Genomic DNA, 24,004 nt, shown 5'->3' with positions numbered 1-24,004 from the left:
CTCGGAACGAAACGTCGATACCATTATCAAATGGGAAATTTCGTACGGACGGTTCGCCAAGAACGCGTCCGTCGTCATCCGGACCTAATTCGCGTACGCATCATGTTCTTCCGCGACCATATACCTGGTAATTGGTATGTGCGGTTAAAATAGTGACATTTTTGCGAGAGTTATTGTCAGACGGGGTTCGTGCAGCGCTTATGGAGAGGGCAAGAACGCGGCGACGTATCGTATACGACGAGCATATTGTAAATAGTATTGTCGAAAGGTATAAACATATAAATTAAAAAAATCACTATTAAATACTTAAAATAATGGACAGGGTAGTAAATTTATAAAGAGGAAGGAACTTTAACAACGAAAAAAATAATGGGGAAGGTAATAACAATTATTAAATTTTAGATAAAAGTTTGGTAAAGTTATTATTAATAAAATGTCTTAAACGTTTTGAAATCACAGATTAACAGTTATGAAAAAATTAACGAAAAACAAACGTCGTTACTAGAACACCAATCACTATTTATCGACTCAATAAAATACGTAAATATAATAAAGTACCTATTATATATATTATCTAAATAACTTTTTGAAATATATAGGACTTTTATATCTGACGAAAAAAATATTTGTCCAAAACAACATAACTACAATATTATCATACTTTCTCACTATGAATATATAATAAAATATACATAAATATATAATTTTTATAACATGAACATTCATTATATTAATTTTATAAAATGGTAATATCTGTTGAATTATTATTATCAAGTTTTTTTTAATTTATCAAAATATATATTGCATGTGTACAATGTACGTGTTTATTGTAACGAATATTTTAATGAAAGTCACAACCCAAGTCATAACCATTGATTTCATAGTCTCGTTCAAGGCTACTCAAGTAAAAAGTGAACAACCATCATCTAGCACCGTTCTATATAGAAAAGGAATAAATATTAAACTGTAAAAAGCGATTACACTAATTTGTCGGGGTGCTCCAAAATAGTTAATCGCCCCACCAGTCGGGGGAAGGTGAAATATATAATAACAACAGCCGGAAAGGGTTGAGGTGGAATTGATGAGAAAAAAGAGGACGAGTACGTAAGTTGGTTTCTTGCTCAGTTCCGCTGTTGCTGCAACAGACGTTTTTCCCACTCCTCCCGGCGCTGCTGTATGCGCTTGAACCTGGGCACGACTTCGACCGCCGCCGCCGCCGCAACTGTCTGGTTCTCGTTGACGTCTACCACCACGTGCTCGGCGTGACGGTTATCGTTGTCCACCACGACCACGACCACGCGGTCCTCGGACGCCACCGCGACCTGTTGTTCCACGGGCCACTCGCCGTTTGCTGTTATCTCCTTATTGTCGCCATCACCGTCGTCACCGCGGTCGATGTCGGCCGACAACAACAAAAATTCCGGCTCGCCTTCTTTGCCCAACTTCAGCGACCGCCGGGCGAACACCTTCAGCAGTTCGGGTTGCTGTTGGTCGTCACGCTTTTTCCTCCGCACCACCACGTCGGCCGCGGTGCCGCCTCCGCCGTTGTAGAGTTTGGATGGACGCGGAGCGGGTATTGGGCGCAAGTGTTGTAGACTACCGTCGGTACCGCAGACTTGGTGTTCCGAGTCGCTGGAACTATAACTCCGATGCCGTTCGTCGGTGGTCATCGACACTGCAACCGCCGAATCGACCAACTCGTCCAGGACGGCGCTGGACACGCTGTCCGACGATGATGATTTCTGGACGGACGACCCGTCGCCACTGGACGTGGCGTCGTCGTCTGTTGCGGCCGTCTGGTGAGTGTGATGCTGTCCGAGACTGAACGACTGTTTGATCGGCGCGAACGTATCTGGCTCGAAAACGTCCTCGGCGGGGGCCACTGACGACACGGGGACGCGATGGTGCAGTGGACCGTGGTCGGGTGGCATGTCGGGTGGATACGACAGCTGCATGCGGCCGGCCGGCGGCGGTTCTTCACGTTGCCGTGGCCTCGCGCCCGTCGACTCGTCGAACAGGAACCGGTCCACGTCCACGTCTTCGGTGGACGCGGACTTGGTGGCAGCGGCTTTCTTCTTGGTGCTTCGACGCGACAACAAGCGGTGGAAAAAGCCCTCTTCGCGCCGTGGAACGTTTTCCACAGAAATCTCGTCCACCGAAGTGTCCAAATCACAGGACCCGACCGTCGAGCCAGTGGCGGTGCAAGCTGTGTCGGTGACAACGACAGGCACCACAGTAGTGATGACTGTGTCGTTTGTAGTAGTGGTGGTGTTGGAGGAGATGTTGTTGGTGGTGGTGGAGGAGGTGGTGGTTTTAGTGTCTGAGGTGACGGTGCTGATGGTAGTGGTGCCATCTGCAAAAAAAAAACACGTGTAGTAGTAGTGAGTGCGAAGTAAAAAAAAAAAAAAAATAAAAAACTGAAAGTCCACGTGACGCAACTGTAGCGGATTAATGAAGGAAAAGAGCGATAATTATTTTTAGGTAAGTATACATCATAATCCAAAGCATCGACCCAAACACGAACGCGCGCGAGTTGATCTATATCTAAATAATAGCAATAACATTAAATTTTAGAACGGCACTAGCAATGCGTTTTTCCATCGACTAGTCATTGTGATGGCATTTTTCATCGTTGCGTAGTCCACGGAACCGCCGCAAAGGGGACACACGTCCTCTTCGCTGATGGCGGACAGTCTTTTTCTCGTCGACGCCACATCGTCGTCGAAGTTACTATTACTCGGACCACAATTACTACCACTACTCGTACTAGTACACACGAAGTAACTCTCCAGAAACGCCAAATACCCTTCCGGATAAGCGTACAAATTCAGTCTAATTCTACCTTGGGTCACGTCAATTTGTCGTGGCTGTTGTTGTTGTTGTCGTTGTGGTGGTGGTGGTTGTGGCGGTGATGATATTGGTGGTGATTGTCGTCGTTTGCGGATCGACAACGGAGGAGAAATCTTGTTAAATCCGACAGGGCGGACGGACGAACTCCGTACAAAATACGGGAGCGTGTCGTTTCGTACGCGATACGCTCCGGAACGGCTACGGCTGAGGCAGCCGCACAGCCGAAAAGCGCGGGACCGTCGATTCGGTGGTAATTTACGTTTCGGTTTAGCAAAAGCGTTATTTTTCGACGGCCGTCTAGCCTTGAATTTGCTGGGATAATAAGCGGAATAGCTTTGGCCGTAATTGTATATACCTGCTGTGTCGGCAGTCTGAGGCTTGGTTTCGGGCGAAGTTGACCGGCCCGAGTGCTCTTCGTTCACTTCAGGCGTCGCGGGAAGAGCATTCGTCACAGACAGCTGAGTGTAAAACATCGATGATTATACGTGTCGTTGGTATATTTATATAAATACAGTGAAATTTCCATAATACGTAGTCTCTATTACAGAGACATTTGTTAAATAGAATTAAATTAATTTGGTACTCAAAAATATTTCGTTAAACAGAAAGTGTTGTTAATATTGGAAGTTTCATTGTATTTGGAAATTAAAAATATAACACAATTGGATCATCAAGACTTACAGGTTTTTTGCTGCGAGGGTTGCCGTGCTTTCTTTTGGGTCTGATCGCCATTCGGTGTTTAGCCACGGCATGACTAAGAGGAACACTTGTCGAATAGTCACCGTCTGCACAATGTATAATACATAGGTTTACAATACTATATACATATATGATGAATAAATATAACATTAAAAATATTAAAAGATGTTCGTGACGTTTACCCGAACTGTCAAGATGAGTTTGAGACGTGCGCTTGTCATGTAACGATATTTTGGATGAATATCGAGAATTGTGTGCTCCAAAAGAATCCTTTAAGAAAGATTGTATTCATTATTACAAATAAAAGAATATATTTTAGACTAAATTTTTATTTTTAAACGTTGTTATTTAAATAGGAATTTAAATTTATGCAATCAATTGACAAAATGTGATATAACTCGTGCTATATGTTTATACAATTAATTATGACTATTTAAATTATTAATTAAAATTATGTTTCAATATTTAATAAAATATACCCTACCATCTACCTCTCATGAGAACGGGTCGCCACTAATCGTTATTTAGGGATTGGGCCGTAACTCACCAACACTGCTATTTTCATGTCACTCTTTATTCTGCATACCTATCTATCTCTCATTAGGTCTTCCTCTTAGAGCCGATCTCGCAATGTCCGGTTAGGTTAGTGTCGGTTAATGCTAACCGATACTAATCGGCTGATACCAGATTTTATAACCGGAAGAATTCAGCGGATTAAGTGTTCATTAACTTTAACCGGACATTGTAAGAACGGCCTTTAACTCATTATTTTAAAATCAAAATATGAAAATTAAAACTTGTATCGTGTACTGTGCATATTTTAATATTAATTGTTAAATTTAATTTGCATTTATACTGTGTGTCTATTGGGGCTCTTATCAACTATCATAATAATTTTAGTTATAATATATTAAATGCCATACTTCGTCCATTTCGGAACTGCCCATACTAAGGAGTGATCCATCACTGCATGTACTATGTGAAGATTTAGTAATCAGCTCCTAAAGATACATTTTTAAAAATCATTGTTTATTAAAATACGTTTAAGCGGACACATAGGCGTTTGTTGTCTCCGTCTCACAAACGTACAATGTGACAAATTTTACGTTCACAATTATACATTTCACTCTGTTATTTTTAAAATTGGAGTGAATTTACTTCTTATAACATTTAGAGGCAAGAATATTATATAGGGCATCTCAGAGGATTTCATTGATATTAGAATTTTTAAGTTAGTTATACTACTTTTAAACTGTAAATTGTTTGAACAATTTGTTTGAATTGTTTTAAAACGATCATAACGAACTTAAAAATAATAATATCAATAAAATCTGCCCTAGATTATATTCTTGCCTTTTAATTTTATAAGAGGTAAATTCATTCTAATTTTAGAAATTACAAAATAAAATGCGTTATTATGGACGTAAAATTTGTCACGTTGTACGTTTGTAAGACGGAGACAACACATGCGGGTATAGCGTCCTCTTAAGCTATATATCTTACTAGTCTTACTTTGCTCAATCGGAGATCGTTGCCAGTGGCAATAGTAGGAGAATGCATTGATGGACTTCGTGGGAGTCCTAAATCTTCATTGTCCATATCAAAACTATCATCGTCATCTTGAATTTTTCTTCGCCTTCTTACCGCTTCTAGTAATTCGGCCTTTATAAAGTTAAAAAAAATTGTAGTATGAAAAATTAAATAATCAAATAATGTATTAAGATATTAAAAATAGATTTGGTATTCCATGGCCAATATATTATTATAATCATAATTGATACATGTATAATTTGTTCATGTGTTTCATTCAATTTTGCTTTAAATTATCATTTTTTGACACTGATTGCAGTTTTGCACTTCGGTAATCTTAGTGCAGATTACTGATTGTGTGATAAGTAAAAATTAATTAATTATTTTTAATAATAACGTCTAAAAGGAACAGGTTAATCCTTATTTTTAATTTATAATATATTTTGAATTCGATTGGATATCAATGAATATATTATAATTACAGTTAAACATTAAAGATTTACACCAAGCAAATATATAATAAACATTATCAAATGGTTTTAATTTTTAATTATAAGTACCTAATTATTCGTAATGAATTAGACTTAAATTCAAATAAGCTTCAATTATCGTCATAATATTATACATTATTTCATAGTTATACGTAAAGTATGAGGTACACAAATTTAATAAGTTAAATAATATATAGAATCGACTATCAAGTATATAGTAGCAGTAATATCATCAGACACAGAAGGTATCACAACAGGGCGTTACACATGGTGGTTTGCTACACAGTGATGATTAAAGGTCACGGTCAGCTGGGTTCCCGCAATTCTCCCTATTCGAAATGCTTCGGGCCATTGTATAGTGTCTGGTACACATACTAAATATAATAGGTCGTTAATGCACTAGCGCGCGCATCAACCTCGCTTATCTAGTTTTAATCGAGAGAAAATGTAAAACGCACGCAAACTAATAAATATGATATTTTTATGGTTCCAGGTCGAATTCAGATAAGTAGTGTTTTAACTAGAACTATTTTATTTTATTTTTATTTTTACTATAAGACTTATACTTAGATTCTACTTATACCTAGATATTACTTAGAACGACTTATAAAATTTACTTACTTGAGCCATATGTTTTTAAGAAAACTGAAAAGGAACTTATATGTTTAAATGTTTTGACGATACAAAGTGAGAGTTCTGTTTCTGTGAGTTAGGTTAGACAGTAAATTTGAGTAGAACACACTTACATCATTCATACGACTTTATATAAATATGCATAATTCATCGAACGCTGCATGGATGGCAGAATGTGATTGGTTTAAAAAATATTAGAAAACAAGCGTTTGGCAAATTAAACGGAAATTAGCTATTGTGTTTTGCACCATTTGAAAAAATTAAAACGAACAATACTAATGACTGTATACATGTATTGAAAACAATGAGAAAATGTATTAAGATAATACGAATATAATATTCTAAAATACCGATAATATATAATAATGGTTTCTTCTTTGTAGGTATTATTATTTTTTTATTATATCAAATCCAAAATAGAATTTTTAATTACCTGTATATTGGCTTGAGGAAATCCTAATGGCGGCACGGATACAGCAGATTCAGAATCGGATTGACCAGAATGTTGTTCAGGGTTGAACACACTGTCGTGGCTAACGCTCAGTATAGTGGAGTGTAAGCTTCTATAATTAATTTAAAAACTTCATTAAAACGTTGCCCTGGAGCGTGAAAGATGAAAAAAGAACTTCATTCTTTGTACATACCGCCTTCTGGCAAATGGCTCGTCAATCAGCTGACTAGTCGAACGACTTCTGGATGTATCTAAACCAGGTGGTTCTACAATATTGTCACATGATTTGACTTCGTTGGGCTCAGGACTCTGAGCTTTACGTCTGAATATTCGGCGCAGACGTCTAAGTGGATTAAATCGACGTACTTTGGGTTCTATTAACATTTTTACAATTTTAAAATATTGTTCAATGGATTATTATTTATTTGTTATCAATCTTTAATAAATTTACCTGGTCTCTGGACCACATGTTCCGATTGCGGTGATGATTCCCGCACACAAGACATGGTGTGTAAATAGCATAGAGTTTATTTTATATGCTTTGTTGCATTTGGCTGTAACAAAAAAGAATAAAGATTAATCAATTTGATACAAATCTTTGAACAGTTATTTAAAACAAAAAAGCATATTAATCTTTATTCAATTCGTGGGATTAACGTCATTAAGTACATCAATAAATTGAGGTTCCTCTATTTGCCAAATACGAAAAACACGTGGCCCCCCTATTGTGTATTAATAAACACTATACACTGAACATTTCCTTTCGATTAAGAGCGCAAGATAGAAATGAAAACACAGATTTATGTGCCGTTATTTTAAAAACTATAGAGTCAGGCTACAAAAATATAAAACAGTGCCAAAATAATAAACTCAGAAATAAGCGGCGACTGAAACTAAATATAAACCAAATTAATGAAAAAGACAAGCCGATACTTAATATATATATACGAGTAGTTTACGCTTTAATAAACAATTGACATATAATAAATAACACCTAAAATTGAATTGAAGATTAGACTTGGTACAGTGTTGGGCGATGTTATTGTTGTCTGTTGATGTATTAACTGTATGCTATATAATATTTAGAAGATTTGACTGATACAAGCAAAATAAAATAAAATCATAATTTGTATAACACTATCAGCTTAACTGATGAGTAATAAGCAATTCGTATGTATGTATCATAAACAGAAATATTATTCTTTAAATATATATATGTATATTGTATATACACTATTTTATTAATTAGATGTAGGCTGGATTGCAAAGGCGTTAATGTTGGCCGCAATTAATATAAAAAATAACAACCACGTCTACACTAATAGGCTATTACCAATATTGTACAGGCATTATAAGCTAGTACCTATATATTATATTATGCCTATAGTGATATCTTTTATTTGTGAATACAGTTGCTTATAAAGGTTACAGGCGTTAAAAAAACTGGGAACTTTTATTTTAACTTAAACGGGCATACATTTTTTACATTTTCTCGTAATTCAAATATTTGTACCCAACATGAAAAATAAAATGCATATTATATTATGTTTACACATGGTTAATGATTATGAGTGGGGTGGGCCGTAGTGTTATATCGATACCAAATAATATTATAGCCAACACAGAAAAACAAAATAACAGCGCGGTCCACCTAATATATCACAGTTGTAATATAATTCATTGTTCATTTATTGACATAGGTTTATTAGTTGTAATATTTTTGTACAATATTATTGATATAAAATACATAATATTATAAATAAAAATGTTTATTTAATCCTGGGTATAACCTTGCTAACAATATTGTACTAACTGATAATTTTAAATGGCAATCAATATTGTTAACTATTATTAAAGGATTATTTGTTACCATGGAATTTTCAAGCCAGTATGATATAATATAGATTATAGGTATTAGATACTTATGGAAGTGAGTCTTTCATTATCGATAAAATAAAAAACTGATTTTGAATTTATATATTTTTTATTACCTAAGTTATAATGTGCAATATATATTTTATTTTATTTTAAAAATATATTTTGTAAGTGTTTGGAAACAAAACGTTTATATTTTGTGAATGACGCGTAGAGGTAAACGTCCACACCCACTTAAATCAAATAGAACACGAGCAAAATATTATTTTTAAGGAACTTTAATTGTTTTTAGGTTGTTTGAATGAAATTATTTTTTTTTATTATTATGATTTTGTAGTATCAACATTTTTACTTTCTCGATTTTGCATCAAGTAAGTATGGTAATTGAAATGAAAAGTCTGAATTTTGAAAACTTCAAGAATTTGAGTTAAAAAGGAAAATATTAAAAATGTAACGCTGTAATGATAAGCAGGTGGATAATTAGCTAGCTTTAATATAAAATATTAATGAGAGCGATCCGATACCACACAAAAACGTCGGAGTGAACAGTCCCAAAAAATGTTTTTTTGAACTGTTCTCCTAAAATATGATAGAAAGTTGCTTGATAGCTCATTAAAAAGGATTATCGAATAAATACAAAATGTAAAATTAAAATTTTTTGAAAAAATGTATTATATTTTTCACAGTTAAAAAGTTATTTTTCGTTAGATCATCATTTAGCGGAGTAGATTTCCGAAAACGGATTTTATTGTTTGGGGTCCTGTTTAATTCACATCGGCTAGAAGAAGTGCAGTGAAGATTTTCGGAATTGTACCTTCAATCGTTAATTCACTACAAGCGTAAAAGCCGAAAAACATAAAAAAAAAACGCCCAATAAAATGTGTTTTAATTTTTTTCAAAGCTCTGTAGTGAATTAACTATTTAAGATAAAGTTCTGAAAATCTTCACTGGACTTCTCCTACAGAATATGAATCTAATAAGACCCCAAACAACAAAATCCGCTCCCGACTTCGGAGATCTATCTCACTAAATGAAAATGATTTTGTTTGGCGGGGCTGTTCACACCGACATTTTTCTGGATTCAAATTGTTTTACCGCTTGGGTGTGACATCGGAAAATACTCGTATTAGGTACACTATTCTTTATCAAGTTTAATAAATAAAACAAGGAAAATGACTTAAATACCCCTTAAATTCAAACCAGTTACATTCAACCTACTATATTCTACTATAATGGAATAACTTCTCAATAAATTAATTTGCAAGTACAATTTTGGTTTAATCGTATTGTAACAAATGCATATATATTACATACAGTTAATTTCTAAAACTTAAAAATCAAGAAAGTTTACATGCCGATCCCTAACTTGGCAAGCGTTTTTATTTAAATGTATCCATGGGGGTATTGATAAATTCAAATAATTATTAATTTATACAATATATAACTCCTATCAAGAACTTTGTAATTTAAATTTAAAACTAAAACCTACAAAAAAATATTGAAATCATATTAATTTTAGGTTTTGATTTAGCTTTGTTCTAAAATGAAAATGTTCTACTTCGCTGCCCTTGCAGTGATTATATTTTTGAAGCAAACGTCTTTTATTGTATACCTAGTTATTTTTTCATAATAGATTATCTATTTGTGCAAATTATTATTATATACGATTTAATTATTTCCCATAATATACAAAACAAATTTTATAAAACTATTTATATCTATAAGATTTATTTAAAGATTTTTTAAATAAACAAAAAAACATGAATGTGATACTTTAAAAAAAGTGAACGTACTTGGTTTTAAGCATTAAACATTAACTTTATATTAACAAATTAAATTTTAAAGTTTTCCGAACTCTGGATTTTATAATTAGTTTCGGTCTCAACTATTCAGTGGGGTGATTATGACATTAATTTGGAAAATATAAAAATAAATAAACATAAGGATATTTGCGAACTATCTTCTCGGTCTTGACGGTATCAGACCTTGAATCGGCAAATACACAGTAAATAAATATTTTTTTAAAGACTCGAGGTACGCCTTAAAATAAGAAAATTATAACTTTATAATTATAATTTAAAAATCTAAAATTTTTTGTGTAATATACATAAACAAATGTAGAATGATCAGAAATTTTCATTACTAAACATTTGAACAATTACTTAGATGTAAATACTATATAACAGGGGTCCCCCAAACTTTTTTTGGTCACGATCTACTAAAAATATACGTCACCTTTGAGGATCGACTTTCATAGAAACATTTTTTCATTACACAGATAAAACTTATCTACGATTTGTTCACTACAACCTCGATTAATTTTCGTACGCGTATCCCTCAAAATAAATTCTAACATGATCAACTTTGAAATTGTCCGCGATCGACCGTTTGGCCGCCCCTGCTATATAGTATATATTTCAGAAGTTTGTAGTTCAATTAAATTGACCTATAATCATTATTACACACGTGATATCACAAATTTAGGGTTTTCAAACTTTCTAAACACATTATAGTATATTACATATAAAGTACATACAATATTAATTTGTAGTATTTAAATTGTGTAGTACATAATTGGTATTAATAATAATAAATATAATAATAGGTATTATTTTTATTATTATAGGTATTTACATGTACCAGTGGATAACCTATTTACGAAATCCCATCCTTCGAAATGACATCTACAAAAAGAAGCAGTTTCAACCTCAACATTTGTTTCTTACAGGTATAATTGTCTAATAGTATCTAAGTCATAAATATTCGATTAAAGAATATGTTTGTAAAAAAGTATGATTAAATAAGGCATGGTTACAGGCGGTGAAAACTGATAACACGTTGATATAAAATTAAGAAATATTATAATTTATAACTAATAAATGAGACAAGTAAATTTCGAACTAATTTAGTTGTTTACTATAGTTTTTTTATGAAGGTATGATTATCTAAAAAAAATCACTATATTTAAATAGAATAAATATATTATGAATAATGGAAAATTGTTTGCTCTTACAAATTCCTGCAGATGCCCTTTCCCCCGGGTGTAATTATAAAAGATAATTTTATGTACCTATAACCTCTATAAAATTCTAAAAAGATAAATGTATCTGTTTTTTTGTTTACCAAGGATATACTATATTATAAACAAGTAACAGAAAGACCTTACAAATGAAATAACTTTTGTTCTAATCAATATAAAAATTTAAAATGTATAATCTACATATTTTATAGACGCTCGTACTACATATATGCTATACAATTTTTATTTTTATATTTTAATACTCAACATAAATAGTTATACATTTAATTACATTTTTTTTGGAAGGACTAAAAATAGAAAATTTGTTTAAAACGTTTATTTAAGTCAAGTAGTTTTGTTTTTATAATTTTTTTCGAGTAAATTAATTTGAATCTACCTAAAAATAACTTTTTCAAAACATTATTTTTGGCAATTTTATTGTCAATATTATCCATGTAATTTTCATAATTTTTTTCATACAAATAAATGAAACTTTTATATATTTTTCATTTTTCATTTGTCAAGTCTATCTGTTACATTTTTTACCTATATATATAATACATATATCTGAAAAGGATAGATAAATAAACCACTTATTAGCATTGGCCACTGCGGCTGTGTGCTAAAGTAATTAATACGATTATAAATACACAGCAGATACAACAAGGCCCAAGTAAAATTATCCGTATGTCTGGTCGGTACTCGATATACCAAAGACAAAGAAAACAATTGATCCTGAAACTATTATATAATGGTATATCATAGTTTTAATTCATATGATACACTTTTTCTACACCATGATACTTAATATTCTCAAATAAATTATTTTTCTTAAGTAAAACAAAATATATTTTTACGTAATAAATACTTATAGGGGGGAAACTCGTACATATTATTTAGTGTACCGTATAAGTAAGACTCATAATCATTTATTTGTGTACATAAATTATGTTTAAATGTACATTAAATTGTTCAATATTTTATATAAATAATAATTAAATTATACTTTGATGATAAGAACTAGTTATCCTTACTTCGTTAGTATTAGATAAACAAAAAATACTTTATGACATTTTTTCAGAATAGATAATTTGATATCACTTCCATAATCATAAACACGCAAAAAATGTAAAATTTATTCTACTTATGCTCTTGCATAAATAGCATTGCTGAATCATCATTGCAGACTGGTCTTGTAAAATTTGTTGCTACAGCGAAAGTTTGAAATTTAGACAAACTTCTGAGTGATATGTAAAAATATAGTTAAGGTGTTTAGTTTATTCAACAAGCTTTAAAATATTATGAGCACGAAATCTCAGGTTTCGACTGTGACGGATAACAAAACCATTTTTTTATACATATTTAATTATACTCACATCATAATATTGTTATATTCTAACATAGGATATTATTTATCTACTGATAAAAAGTGACAAAAACTTAGCAACTATAGTGATTAGTCCGATGATAACCGACAATTAATAACCAATTATTGTAAAAATGTTTGTTATCTAAAACAGGGTAATTTTACATTTAAAAAAATAATTATTATAATATTAAATTGAATTGTCTCTACATAAAATGTATTTTTGCTTTAAGGTAAGGAAATTGTATGACTTGCACTTATTATTAACGACAAATTTGTTTTTATTTAGTGTAGAATAAATACAGCATTTATAAGTTATAACAACTATTATACGTGATCTTATTATACTAGTCTTGTATTTTAAATTGTTTTACATAAATAGTTTAATTTTTTTATTTCAATAATATTAACAGTCATTTTCAAGTATTTGAAAAAATAACCTTAAAAAAAAAGAAAATTAGAAAATTAAAAATGTATACAATGTAATAATTGTTATATTATTTATGTATAGGGTACGAAGCACAACGGTAATGTTTAACAGTCCGAATTGTGAACCCACTTTCTCTTTTTTATAGTTGTGATTATATTGTATAGAAATGACGTCTTTTAATTTTCATCATTGTGTTGTTTTTATTTTTAGAGAATTTGCAATTGTAATGTCAAAATGAAAAACTCTAATCATGTAACAACATTAGAAACCAATTCTTCACTCGAGAAAATTGGTGTGGACTGAATTTCCCTCGAGTATTGGGAAAATTACATTTCCACAAATATTATATTCAAAATAATTACCTTTTGAAAAGAAGGAAAGAGCATAATTGTATTAAATTTGTTTAATAATTTTATCAAGATCTGGTATTATTAGAGTCATTGTTGATGGACTTATCGTTACTAAATAACGTAATATTACAATTATTTACATGACACATACTTGCATAAATGATAATTATAATTTAAAACACAATATAAACTCAGTTCAATAACGTAATTAGCGATAACAATGAATATCAACGGGCAGTAATATAATAATAATGTCATTATTATAACACCTATATATCTACAATATTATTATACGAGCGATATACAAATAAGCTACGTATATAAAAACATATATTATTAAAGTAGAAATAAGTTTAGCGATTTACATTGTTACTATGGTTATAAATGTTATGTCAATTTAAATAAAACCATTATAAACGTACAACAGGCGTACACTGCAAAATTCAACAGTATTACTCATTTTTAGGTATATTTATTTTTGTTAACCAAATATGAATCTTTTTCTAAATAATTTGAATTCAAATAAGATATCAATAAATAAGTAATTTGCATCGCTCTTTCAAGACCTAATTAATTATTACCCGATTTTAAAGGTAAATAAATTTTTTTTCTCTGGAAGAATAAAAAATTAAAGATGGCCAATGGTGAAAAGTTAAGCCGTAAGATGATTTTTCCATACACATTCACATCTAAGGTTGTACAGTTTCCGTTCAAACTACACTTCAAGAAACATTGGATGTTTCCATGGTTCATTGGAGCAACTGTAATTGTTTCGCCAATATTTTACCTTATTCAGAAAGCCGTCAATTCTGAAGCTAATGTTAAGTTATGGGCCGAGAAAAGAAGAAAAGAAGAAGAACATTACAAACATAAGTGGGATTAGACAAGATTGTACTCACAATTTAAACTAAACAAATTGTATTTTGGTTAATTTGATACACATAAATAAATGTTTTTGTAAACTGTAATGAATTTTGTATCAGAAAACAAACTGTTGAGTTAGTTTTCATAAAAGGTATCAACATATTTATGTCGAAGTATAGAAAAGTAACAAAGAACTATCCATAGTAGGCCAAACTCGTGACACTGCTTCCAGGCCAAATCATTCATACTCAAATAGAATTACAGAAGTTATAACGATAGAAAAAAAAATTTTCATAAAATTATAAATGTTGGGAACGCCTGAAAACCACTTAACAACTACTGTTTATTTAAGTAACTAGAATTGCCCATATAAGGACCAAAACGGAGTTCGTAAATTCGTCCGTGGCCATGGCTTGACCTTTAGTCAATTTTGCCTATTAGTTTATTACCTACCTTTCTAAACGATATGTTATTCTAGTCGAGTAAAGTAGGTTTTTTTTGTTTTTAATTTATAGGTGACTCTTTAATATTACTAGTTAAATTATTAATTATAAATTATTTCATAACTGTATTCAATACAATATTGTTTCTATTTTTAAATTTAATTTCCAGATATACATAAAAAATACCTTTCACACAATTGTATTACAAATGTATGTAATTTAATTTAAGTGATTAATCGTATAATTTTACCTTAATTTAACAAATTCGTTTTGATTTTGTAAATATTTATCGATTTAAAATATATTAAAATACTTAACAGTTAATTCAATAATCAAATTAGCAAAAAATCAGTTATAATTTAAATTTGTCCTTCATCTAATGTGCAGCTGTGAGAAACTTGCCAAATATGTATTATAGGTTACACACATGGCGATTGTATTTAGACACAGTATTTTACGTTTCATAACAATGTTTTTTTTTTGATAGAGAACCAGTCACGCCCGCACAGTTTCAATCCCAACAACGTTGTAAAACGAGTCGAACGACTATTTAAAAAAACGATCCAATGTTTTTTTTATACTCATTCGGTAGAGATAGGTGGATTGAACGGATATGATCATGGTTACCGGAAGTATGTATCAGTAATGTTTAACAACCCATATCTTCCTTCCGGCTTTTGTATAACATAAAATCCAATAATGCAAAAATTTATTTGTTTCTTTAAAATAAGAAATTAAATCAAATGTTTATAATGTTTTTATCATAAAATAATAAAAGAATAATTACCTAATATTTTCAAATAATAAATTATAATATTCTACTTTTAAATGTTTGAATACAACAAGTACATTGGGTTAGAAAAAATGTATAAATAGTCACCATCAGTAGTATACATACATAGAACTGTAGAAGAAAAATAATTATAAATATTTTTCATTATTTGAATTACCATATTACATAAAGCATAAATTAAATACTGTAGGTACATACTATGAGTCTATAACTATACAACTAATTTCTTTAAACACTTAATAGTTTGTTTTAATTCAATTTGTATTGTTCAAAAAATTGATACAATGTCAATAATACTGGAACTTTGTATGTAAATAAATTAAATCTACTTTCAAAGAATGTCCATAAAATAATATTGACACGCATATTAAAGACCAGAAATACAGTTACAATAAGTGCATCGCCCACTAGGTTTTACTTTTTACTGGGTCGTAATAGCAATAATAAAATAATAAGTGGAAAAATCTCGAGACGTGCGTTATCTTTTAAACGTGCAGGCAACCGACTCGGTGATGTTGAAACCAGATCAAATTACGCCAGGAAACAGAATGAAGGTTCCTATGAAATTTAAGTAACCCATATTTTTTTGATTTAACTATAGCTGCTTCTGTAACAATTTATGAGTGTTTTATTCATATAAACATAAAAATTACAGTTGATATTTGTGTCATTTAATCCATAAGAAAATAAGAGTGCTGATATTCTAGGACTCTTAGGTGCCTCATCAAGTAAGGTCTGAATAATATATATATTTATTTATTTATATGTTTTAATTATTTTAAGGACACATTTTAAATTTCATTTTTCTAAGCAGTTTATTTTTTAAAAATATTTTGAAGTCTAATGTCTTATAATTGATTTTCGAAAGACTTTAGAACATAGATCATTAGTTTAAAGTACCTATTTAATGTTTTTATGAGCCGAGCGGAGAGGCACAGAAGTACCCCGCAAAATGTCGGTTCCACTACACTACTCTTTTTTATCTTATCGTAGTAGGTACTTATTTGTAAGTTATAATTAAATAATAACTTCTTCTCAATTAGATTTGTAGACATTAAAATTCACAGAAAAACACTCTGCTTAGGAATATTGAATTTAAAACGCATGCTGTCTTTTAAAAACGTTAATAGATTTTTAGATTACGGACGATCTATAAAATAATTACGTTACAATACGAGCAACTGAGCAAGTGGTGGCTTATATTAAATAGTCAAATCTTGAGTGAAGAAACCATCCATTGGTCATTGATGGTACTAAATTACGTTGAGTGGTGATAATATGTTAGTCGCTTAAAAGTCTAACAACGACAGTACAACACCATGTTGTTCAATTTAAATAGTTAATTCGATTATAGATTTAATAATGCCTGTTTGATTGAGGGTTTGATTCAAATAAATTAAGTTAAGCTTATACAATTTGTCATGGCCGCAAAACATTTTATTATATACGAGCTTGGTTGTTTTACAGTTCTGATAATATTGTATTTGAATAAGGAAAACAGATGAATAATTAAAATTGATTATTACTATTACTTATATTCTTTTATAATGAACAAAATCTAAGTTTTATTGCATGAATCTCTGAAAATTACATAGGTAATTCCATTCATTATAATTTTATAATGAACTAAAGTCTAGTTTATTCAAATATTACAATACATCATGCAGGTTTAGTAAAATATAAACAATTGAAGCATGTGTTAAATAATATCAACATTTCATAACAATAAAATCATCGGCATCCGATACTTTGTGCACCCTATAGGTACAGGGACACATCTTACTAATACCGCCGGAAATCCTCACGAATATCGGATAACATGGGTGGAATAATGCATGTATACCACGTACGTAATGAAAAAGTGAAACTATCATAAATATAACCTAACTGTGATAAGTTTAAATTTACTTGCTGATTTGTATAGAAAGAAAAAAATTTGAAAAAATTAAATACAAGAACTTCCAGACATTTTTACTTAATATTTATATACAGGTACATTATTGTTAAGTTTCAGAACATGAACAATCAGGAATTTATAATTATTTATACTTAAGACTGTTAAGTCAGAACTGCAAATGTCGAAAACACGACAAAAAAATTAAAGATGAAAAAATGGGGAAATAGTAAGAAAACTATAATATTTCGAACTACAACTACATTTTACTATAAGGTTATAACTTATAAAATATATGATGAGTATAATAATACAAACCTGATACAATAGTATACTTAAGTAATAACAAAAATATATAGTTTTGAATATAAATAAGGAACACTTCTAATAATTCATACAATTGGACAGTTATTGAAAATTGCAATTTATAAAACTACTAATTACCATTTAAACAAATAAACCCCTCGGACCTCACTTCCCTTTGAAAAAATATTCTTATTAGGCATATAAGTCAGGATTTGATTTTGATTTAGATTCTGAGTAGAGCGAAAATGTTACTGATTTTACAATAATGTATTAACATATTTTGTTTTATATATTTTTTTATCTCTCATAGATTTTAAAGCAGAAAATTAGATTCAATATTTAACATTGAAGGTGGTTACTGGTCGAAAATTTAATCCAGTTGTAATTTACTAAATAATTGAGAAAAATAATCGAAAAATTGTAGAAAATAGGAATATTTATACAACACCAGTTTTTTTTTCCAAATTCGTTTTGTTTTTTAAATGTTATTTCAGAAAGCGTAAACCATAGAAAGGTAGGTACTTTACAATTTTACCAAATATTTAAAATATCGAATTTTTTAAATATAATGGAATTTTCAAAATATTTTCACTAACCTTAAGCTATTTATATTACCACCAACGACGACGAACCTACTCACACTATTTTTCGATACGCCAGTAATAACTAGATAATTATTGACTGTAACTTATAAAGTTGCATGCGATATTTAAGACTGAAATCAGTTTAACCTACGGCAGTTTAACTTTACCTACCAAATTGAGAAGACAGTAATAATTTTATAGATATTATGTTATAATGTATTATGATTTATGACATTAACTAACTCTAGAAATAGATGCTGATTGAGCCATCAATTTCGCTGAAAATCATTATTTCGAATTAAGCTTCTTATTTTTTAATTATCTTAAGATTCAACACATCCTATTCACTGAAAACGTACACTCGACAACTAACAAAAACTACTATACAGGCATCATAGGTACAGCAGATCGAGTTCCTGGACTTTTTTCTTGTATATTTTCCGAACGTCAGACTTTCTACAGACGGCATGATGAATTGTGGTATGTGACTAAATTGTTTTCCTATATTTTTAAATTATAACTTATAAAATTCAAGTTAAAGTTAGTGTGTAAAATAGATTTAATTTAATGAGCCCCGAAGCTATGATTGTAAAAAAAAATTATATCTACTACCTAGCTTCAGCCTGATTAGTGAGCCTGCATAATTGGTTTAGGTAACTGTGTTTATAACGAATTTTACACAGTGCATGTACCTAATCATGAGTACCTATAAAATATATAAAATTTAAAATCTCAAAAATAATCTCATCTTTCAATTATTCAAATTTCTTACCTAACATAATATAAAAATAAAATACATAAAAGTATTTTCTTAAAAATGAGTAGTGCATTGCTCTATAAAAATAAAACAATATAATAATGGAATGGTATGTATGGTATTCAATTTTAAATATTAAAAAAATTTTTTTTGGGAAAGATCTACCACAATCAAGCTTGTTGCCAGGTATTCAAAGTTCGCCGATTACATATAGTTTTTCTTTAAACTTAAAGGAACTATTGAGAGAATCCTAGATTATTAATCTACAATAAGAAGAGTATAATGAAACTGTTTGATTAAATCTTCTAAAAAAACTTATCATAGACTATCACAGAGTACCTTCACATCGCTTAATTGGGAATCAAAATATTACACATTAAGGATGCATAAAATAATTGAAATTTTTGAAGAAGTGACTTGAACCTGAAATTTTAAATAAAATAAAATGTATACCTCCATACAGTTAAATTGTTATTATTGTTATTACTTATATTATAATTAATAAAATTACACGGAATAAACTAGCACCAAGACAACAAAATATATATGAACAGACTGAACAGTAATTAGTTGCCGCCAAGTAAGTATATCAATTATCAACAATAGTTTTCCTACCAACTAATTTCCGGTTGTCTTTATCAAGTGATAGGTGTAGGGATTCAAGAAATACAAAACGGTCAAAATATAAAAATAAAAAAATTATACAAATATTATTCATAAGCATAATATCCCTCATAATATTATACTTCGTAAAAAATGGTTACAATAAATAAATATATACTTAGAAATTTGCATGCAAACATGCGATGAAACTGAGACGTCATTAATCCAGCAGACATTCAGCTACAACTAGATATCTCAGAGGATGCAAATGACAAACGTCTGAAGCCGAGCATACGACTTATAGTTTGATAAAATATTAGATTAAGGGTGTCAGTTTTTCTAATTTTCCACATTTCTATATACAATTTAAAATGATGTCTTCTTTTAGTTGCTACCTACTACTTTTTACTAATCTACTGCAGTATACCTAATATAAAGGGAAGGGGGTAAGTTGATACGGAGTACCTATTAGTTCAAGAAAAATGTCTCCACAGGAAAAAGGCCTCATTGATATGTCCAATTTTGACAATTTTTTTTTTTATTTGAAATATGAGAACTTTTTTCAACTGAGATAAAAGCTCGAATTTTAATTTTACTTTAGTGGTAGAAAAATACGAGGAAAAATAACAAATATTGTGCATTATTCAAATGCATATTTTAGCTTCTATAATTATAATTTTAAAAATCAAGGTTTGATCTGATCTGAAAAATGTTTTCTTTTTTTCAAGAAAAAAAAATTGACGAAATTCGACCACTCTAGGTTAGGTTGAGAGTTTTTCCCGTAAGACATGTTTTTGTATTAAAAACACACCAGTTCTGATCCCTATATTAAAAGAGCCATTTTCATTAAAATGGAAATCAAAATAACATTTTTGTATCATTATCACTATTTAAGTTTTTAATTATTTTGAATGACTTCAAACATTTTTAATTTCATATTATGAAACTGAATAGGTAATATTTGGAGTATTTTCAATCTATAAAAATCAAATTACAGAGGAATAGTTTTTATCAGTTATAACTTATAAGTAAGTATTTAAGTTAGATGAGGAGAGTAGTTGAAGGAATAGTGGACCATTTAATGAGTGGAGTGGTACAGCACATCACTCATTTATACTATAAATACTAAAATTATAGCTCATAAGCTACTAGTCCAAAATTAAATTTTTATTCATCAAAGTACTCCATAAAATATTCTGTTCAGACTTTGGATAAGGAATTAAGATAGCATGTTGTAATTAAAAATAGTACATTTTTAGGAAAATATTGTTTTCAATGACTGAAATGTATGTAAAGAATATATTTTTTCTAGCAATTTTTTTTATTTAATAGCAAGAACAATATTTTAGTATATTTATAATAATATACTGTATTAGCTATCAAACATTCTTAAATTATGTACTCAGGTACCAATCATCAACTTAAGAATTGTTTACATTAATTCATTCTTCCCTGTACAGTACCTATTCGTTAATATACAATAATTTCATTATAAATATCTACGAATTTGGCGTAGCATAAAATAATTAAAAGTATGGAGTGTAAACACTAAACACTAAACACAATCACTAGTATTAATCCGTATTAATCTTAATAATTTTATTTTAACAACAGAACAATTATTATAGGCAAAACACATTTTTTTTTTTAGTTGTCATTAACATGATTTTAATTTTTGAGATTTGAAAAAGGAGACGTATTATTTACTACCTTATTTCATGACTCATTTCATCCATGAAATTTTAATAAAATTAATCAATTTTTATTTTTAAGACAACAAGAAGGATTGCCAGGCATAGTTTTGGTGGCAAACATACAAGCGAGTCTTAGTGATTTTGGAGTAAGAAGGGAGTAAAATTAATAAAATCTTGAATTTAATATAAGTAAAATTGCTCAACATAACTTTTTTTTCTTTTTAAAAATAGTTTAAAAAAATGATAATTTATTCTGAGAAGGTACCTAATAACTAGACAATAAATTCAGATTTTAAATCTTCATGCTTATTTAAAAACTAAATAAAATATAATGATCAATGAGTAACAAATAGATACAATATACAATTACCTAATACAAATTATTTTTAATCCTTTGAGAACTTTGTACTACCTAATATTGGAATCAATATGTAAATATAAATGGTTGTATAAAAGTGTTTTGTTTTTATCTTTAGATATATTATTTGTTATCCTTGTCTCAATAATATATATTAATTTAGTTTTGGTAAATTAAAAACCCATTATAGGTAAGTAACATCCTTGGTAAAATTATTTTACAATCCTAACATTATCTAGGTATAGGTATGTCATCATTTAAGAAGGTTAGATACTAAATATTATTAACATAATATTAAAGACCATTAATAGTTTAATCGTTAGGTAGGTACTTAATATCAATTGCCATAGGTAATAACTAGAAAATATAAGAACAACTACCAACTACTCTTAGAGGAAAATATTATTTTTATCATGGTGAATTAATTTAGTTTAGTTTAATTCCAGGTTTCTTAATTCAGAAGTAAAAATAATAGCATAGCTACACTAGTAAATAAAAGAAAATTACCTTGTAGTTATAACTGTATTCCAAGGTAATATAACTTCAATATAAGTTTTATTTACATTGTAACATTCAAAAATATTTTTATCTGAGTAAATATTAGTTTAAAACTAGGTTTTTTACCTATTTACCTTAAGCACAAGGAATTTTGTTTTTATAATCACCTAAAAAGATAAATTGAATGAAGCCTGATATTCAAGTACAAATTTGAAAACGATTAATACCTACTTAATTTTAAATCTGGGGAATTATTTAGATATATATTAGAGCTATCTGAATACTAATATACCACCTAATAAACCTCCCTCAATATCAGTTATTAAACATAAGGTTCTTTAATTAAAATTAACTTAAAATTCACCCCCTAGTCATTTTTTAACAAGTATAGGGAAAAGTGTGATGTGACCATAAAATATTTTGATGCAATACCACTGATTTCAGACAAGCATCTACTATTTTACTAAACATCTATTATTTACATGTACAACATGATAATTAGGGTGTTTGTAAGCATCTAAAATATAAAAAATTATACCTTGAGTTTTTAAACATATCCGCTGAACCCAAATTGATTCATTATATCATGGGACAATGTATAAATTCTTGTTGGAGCCACACAGTTAAGAAATTTTCTAATAACTTTAACACGGACCTAAGCAACTTCACTATAAACTTAACAGAAAACAATTTGAAACAGATATTAACGAGAAAAATGAAAAACTTTCAATAATCATTAAATTTTAAAACAAATAATAAAAAATGAAAAAAATAAAATTACACTAACACACTAGCGCGAGACGCACGGCCCGACTGCAAATGATAAAAAAAAAAATGAGAAACAAAAACATAACGGGTCGTTCACAGCTGCATTTTCAGTGTCGCCAAATGTGTTAAACAACTCCATAACTATTGTACTATAACCTTATGTTCGTGCACAATAATATTATATTATAAATATTACTCGTTCTAAAATATGGGACACCTTTTTATGCTCATTATAAGGTATATTGTAAAAGTAACATAAATAAATTAAATTGTCTAAACTAGACATCCTCATTCGAATTGCGGAATAAAAATCCCCGGAAAATAAATCCCCCTTTGCACAATCCCGAAAAAAATTTCCCAGACTACAATATTATTCATTACTATATTATATTAAACTTTGTGTCAGGTTTGTGAGTGGCCAAATAAATATTCCAAATTTTTTTAATTCGGCAAGCCACAATATTAGGAGACAATCTCATAATTAACAGTGCAGAGTTAACTATTGTTTGATAATTACTTTATTATTTGTATTATTTGACATATTATTGGACGTAAACGATCATTCGAAATATTTATATATTATGTTTTTAACTGTGAGTACCACCTACCTTCATTAACTATTGTTTGATAATTATTTTTATTTTTATTTTTTAATATTTTAAATATTTCATCTACCTATGTAAAGTAAAACTTGTAAAAACGTTTCCTAATAATATTTTATTTACGTTATAATCAAAACATTATAAGA

The 24,004-nt window shown here is 29.6% G+C and overlaps 2 protein-coding genes across 2 annotated transcripts; one reads left to right on the top strand and one right to left on the bottom strand.

The window, feature by feature from the left end:
* Positions 1-884: 884 nt before the first annotated feature.
* Positions 885-23,314, bottom strand: LOC111026990 (serine-rich adhesin for platelets). Its single transcript, XM_022305184.1, has 10 exons — positions 23,027-23,314; positions 7,106-7,208; positions 6,848-7,028; positions 6,637-6,766; positions 5,062-5,211; positions 4,473-4,550; positions 3,732-3,819; positions 3,532-3,635; positions 3,206-3,308; positions 885-2,353 (listed from the first exon to the last, which is right to left on the bottom strand). The coding sequence occupies exons 2-10, from the start codon at positions 7,158-7,160 to the stop codon at positions 1,122-1,124; spliced, it is 2,121 nt and encodes a 706-aa protein (XP_022160876.1). The 5' UTR covers positions 7,161-7,208; positions 23,027-23,314; the 3' UTR covers positions 885-1,121.
* On the top strand, positions 14,255-15,111 carry LOC111026991. Its single transcript, XM_022305186.1, has one exon. The coding sequence runs from the start codon at positions 14,329-14,331 to the stop codon at positions 14,575-14,577; it is 249 nt and encodes an 82-aa protein (XP_022160878.1). The 5' UTR covers positions 14,255-14,328; the 3' UTR covers positions 14,578-15,111.
* Positions 23,315-24,004: the final 690 nt, after the last annotated feature.

The sequence above is a fragment of the Myzus persicae genome, unplaced genomic scaffold, assembly GCF_001856785.1.
Source record: "Myzus persicae strain clone G006 unplaced genomic scaffold, MPER_G0061.0, whole genome shotgun sequence".
NCBI classification, from domain to species: domain Eukaryota; kingdom Metazoa; phylum Arthropoda; class Insecta; order Hemiptera; family Aphididae; genus Myzus; species Myzus persicae.
Note: the sequence above shows the minus strand (reverse complement) of the source record. Positions and strands in the feature narration are given on the sequence as shown.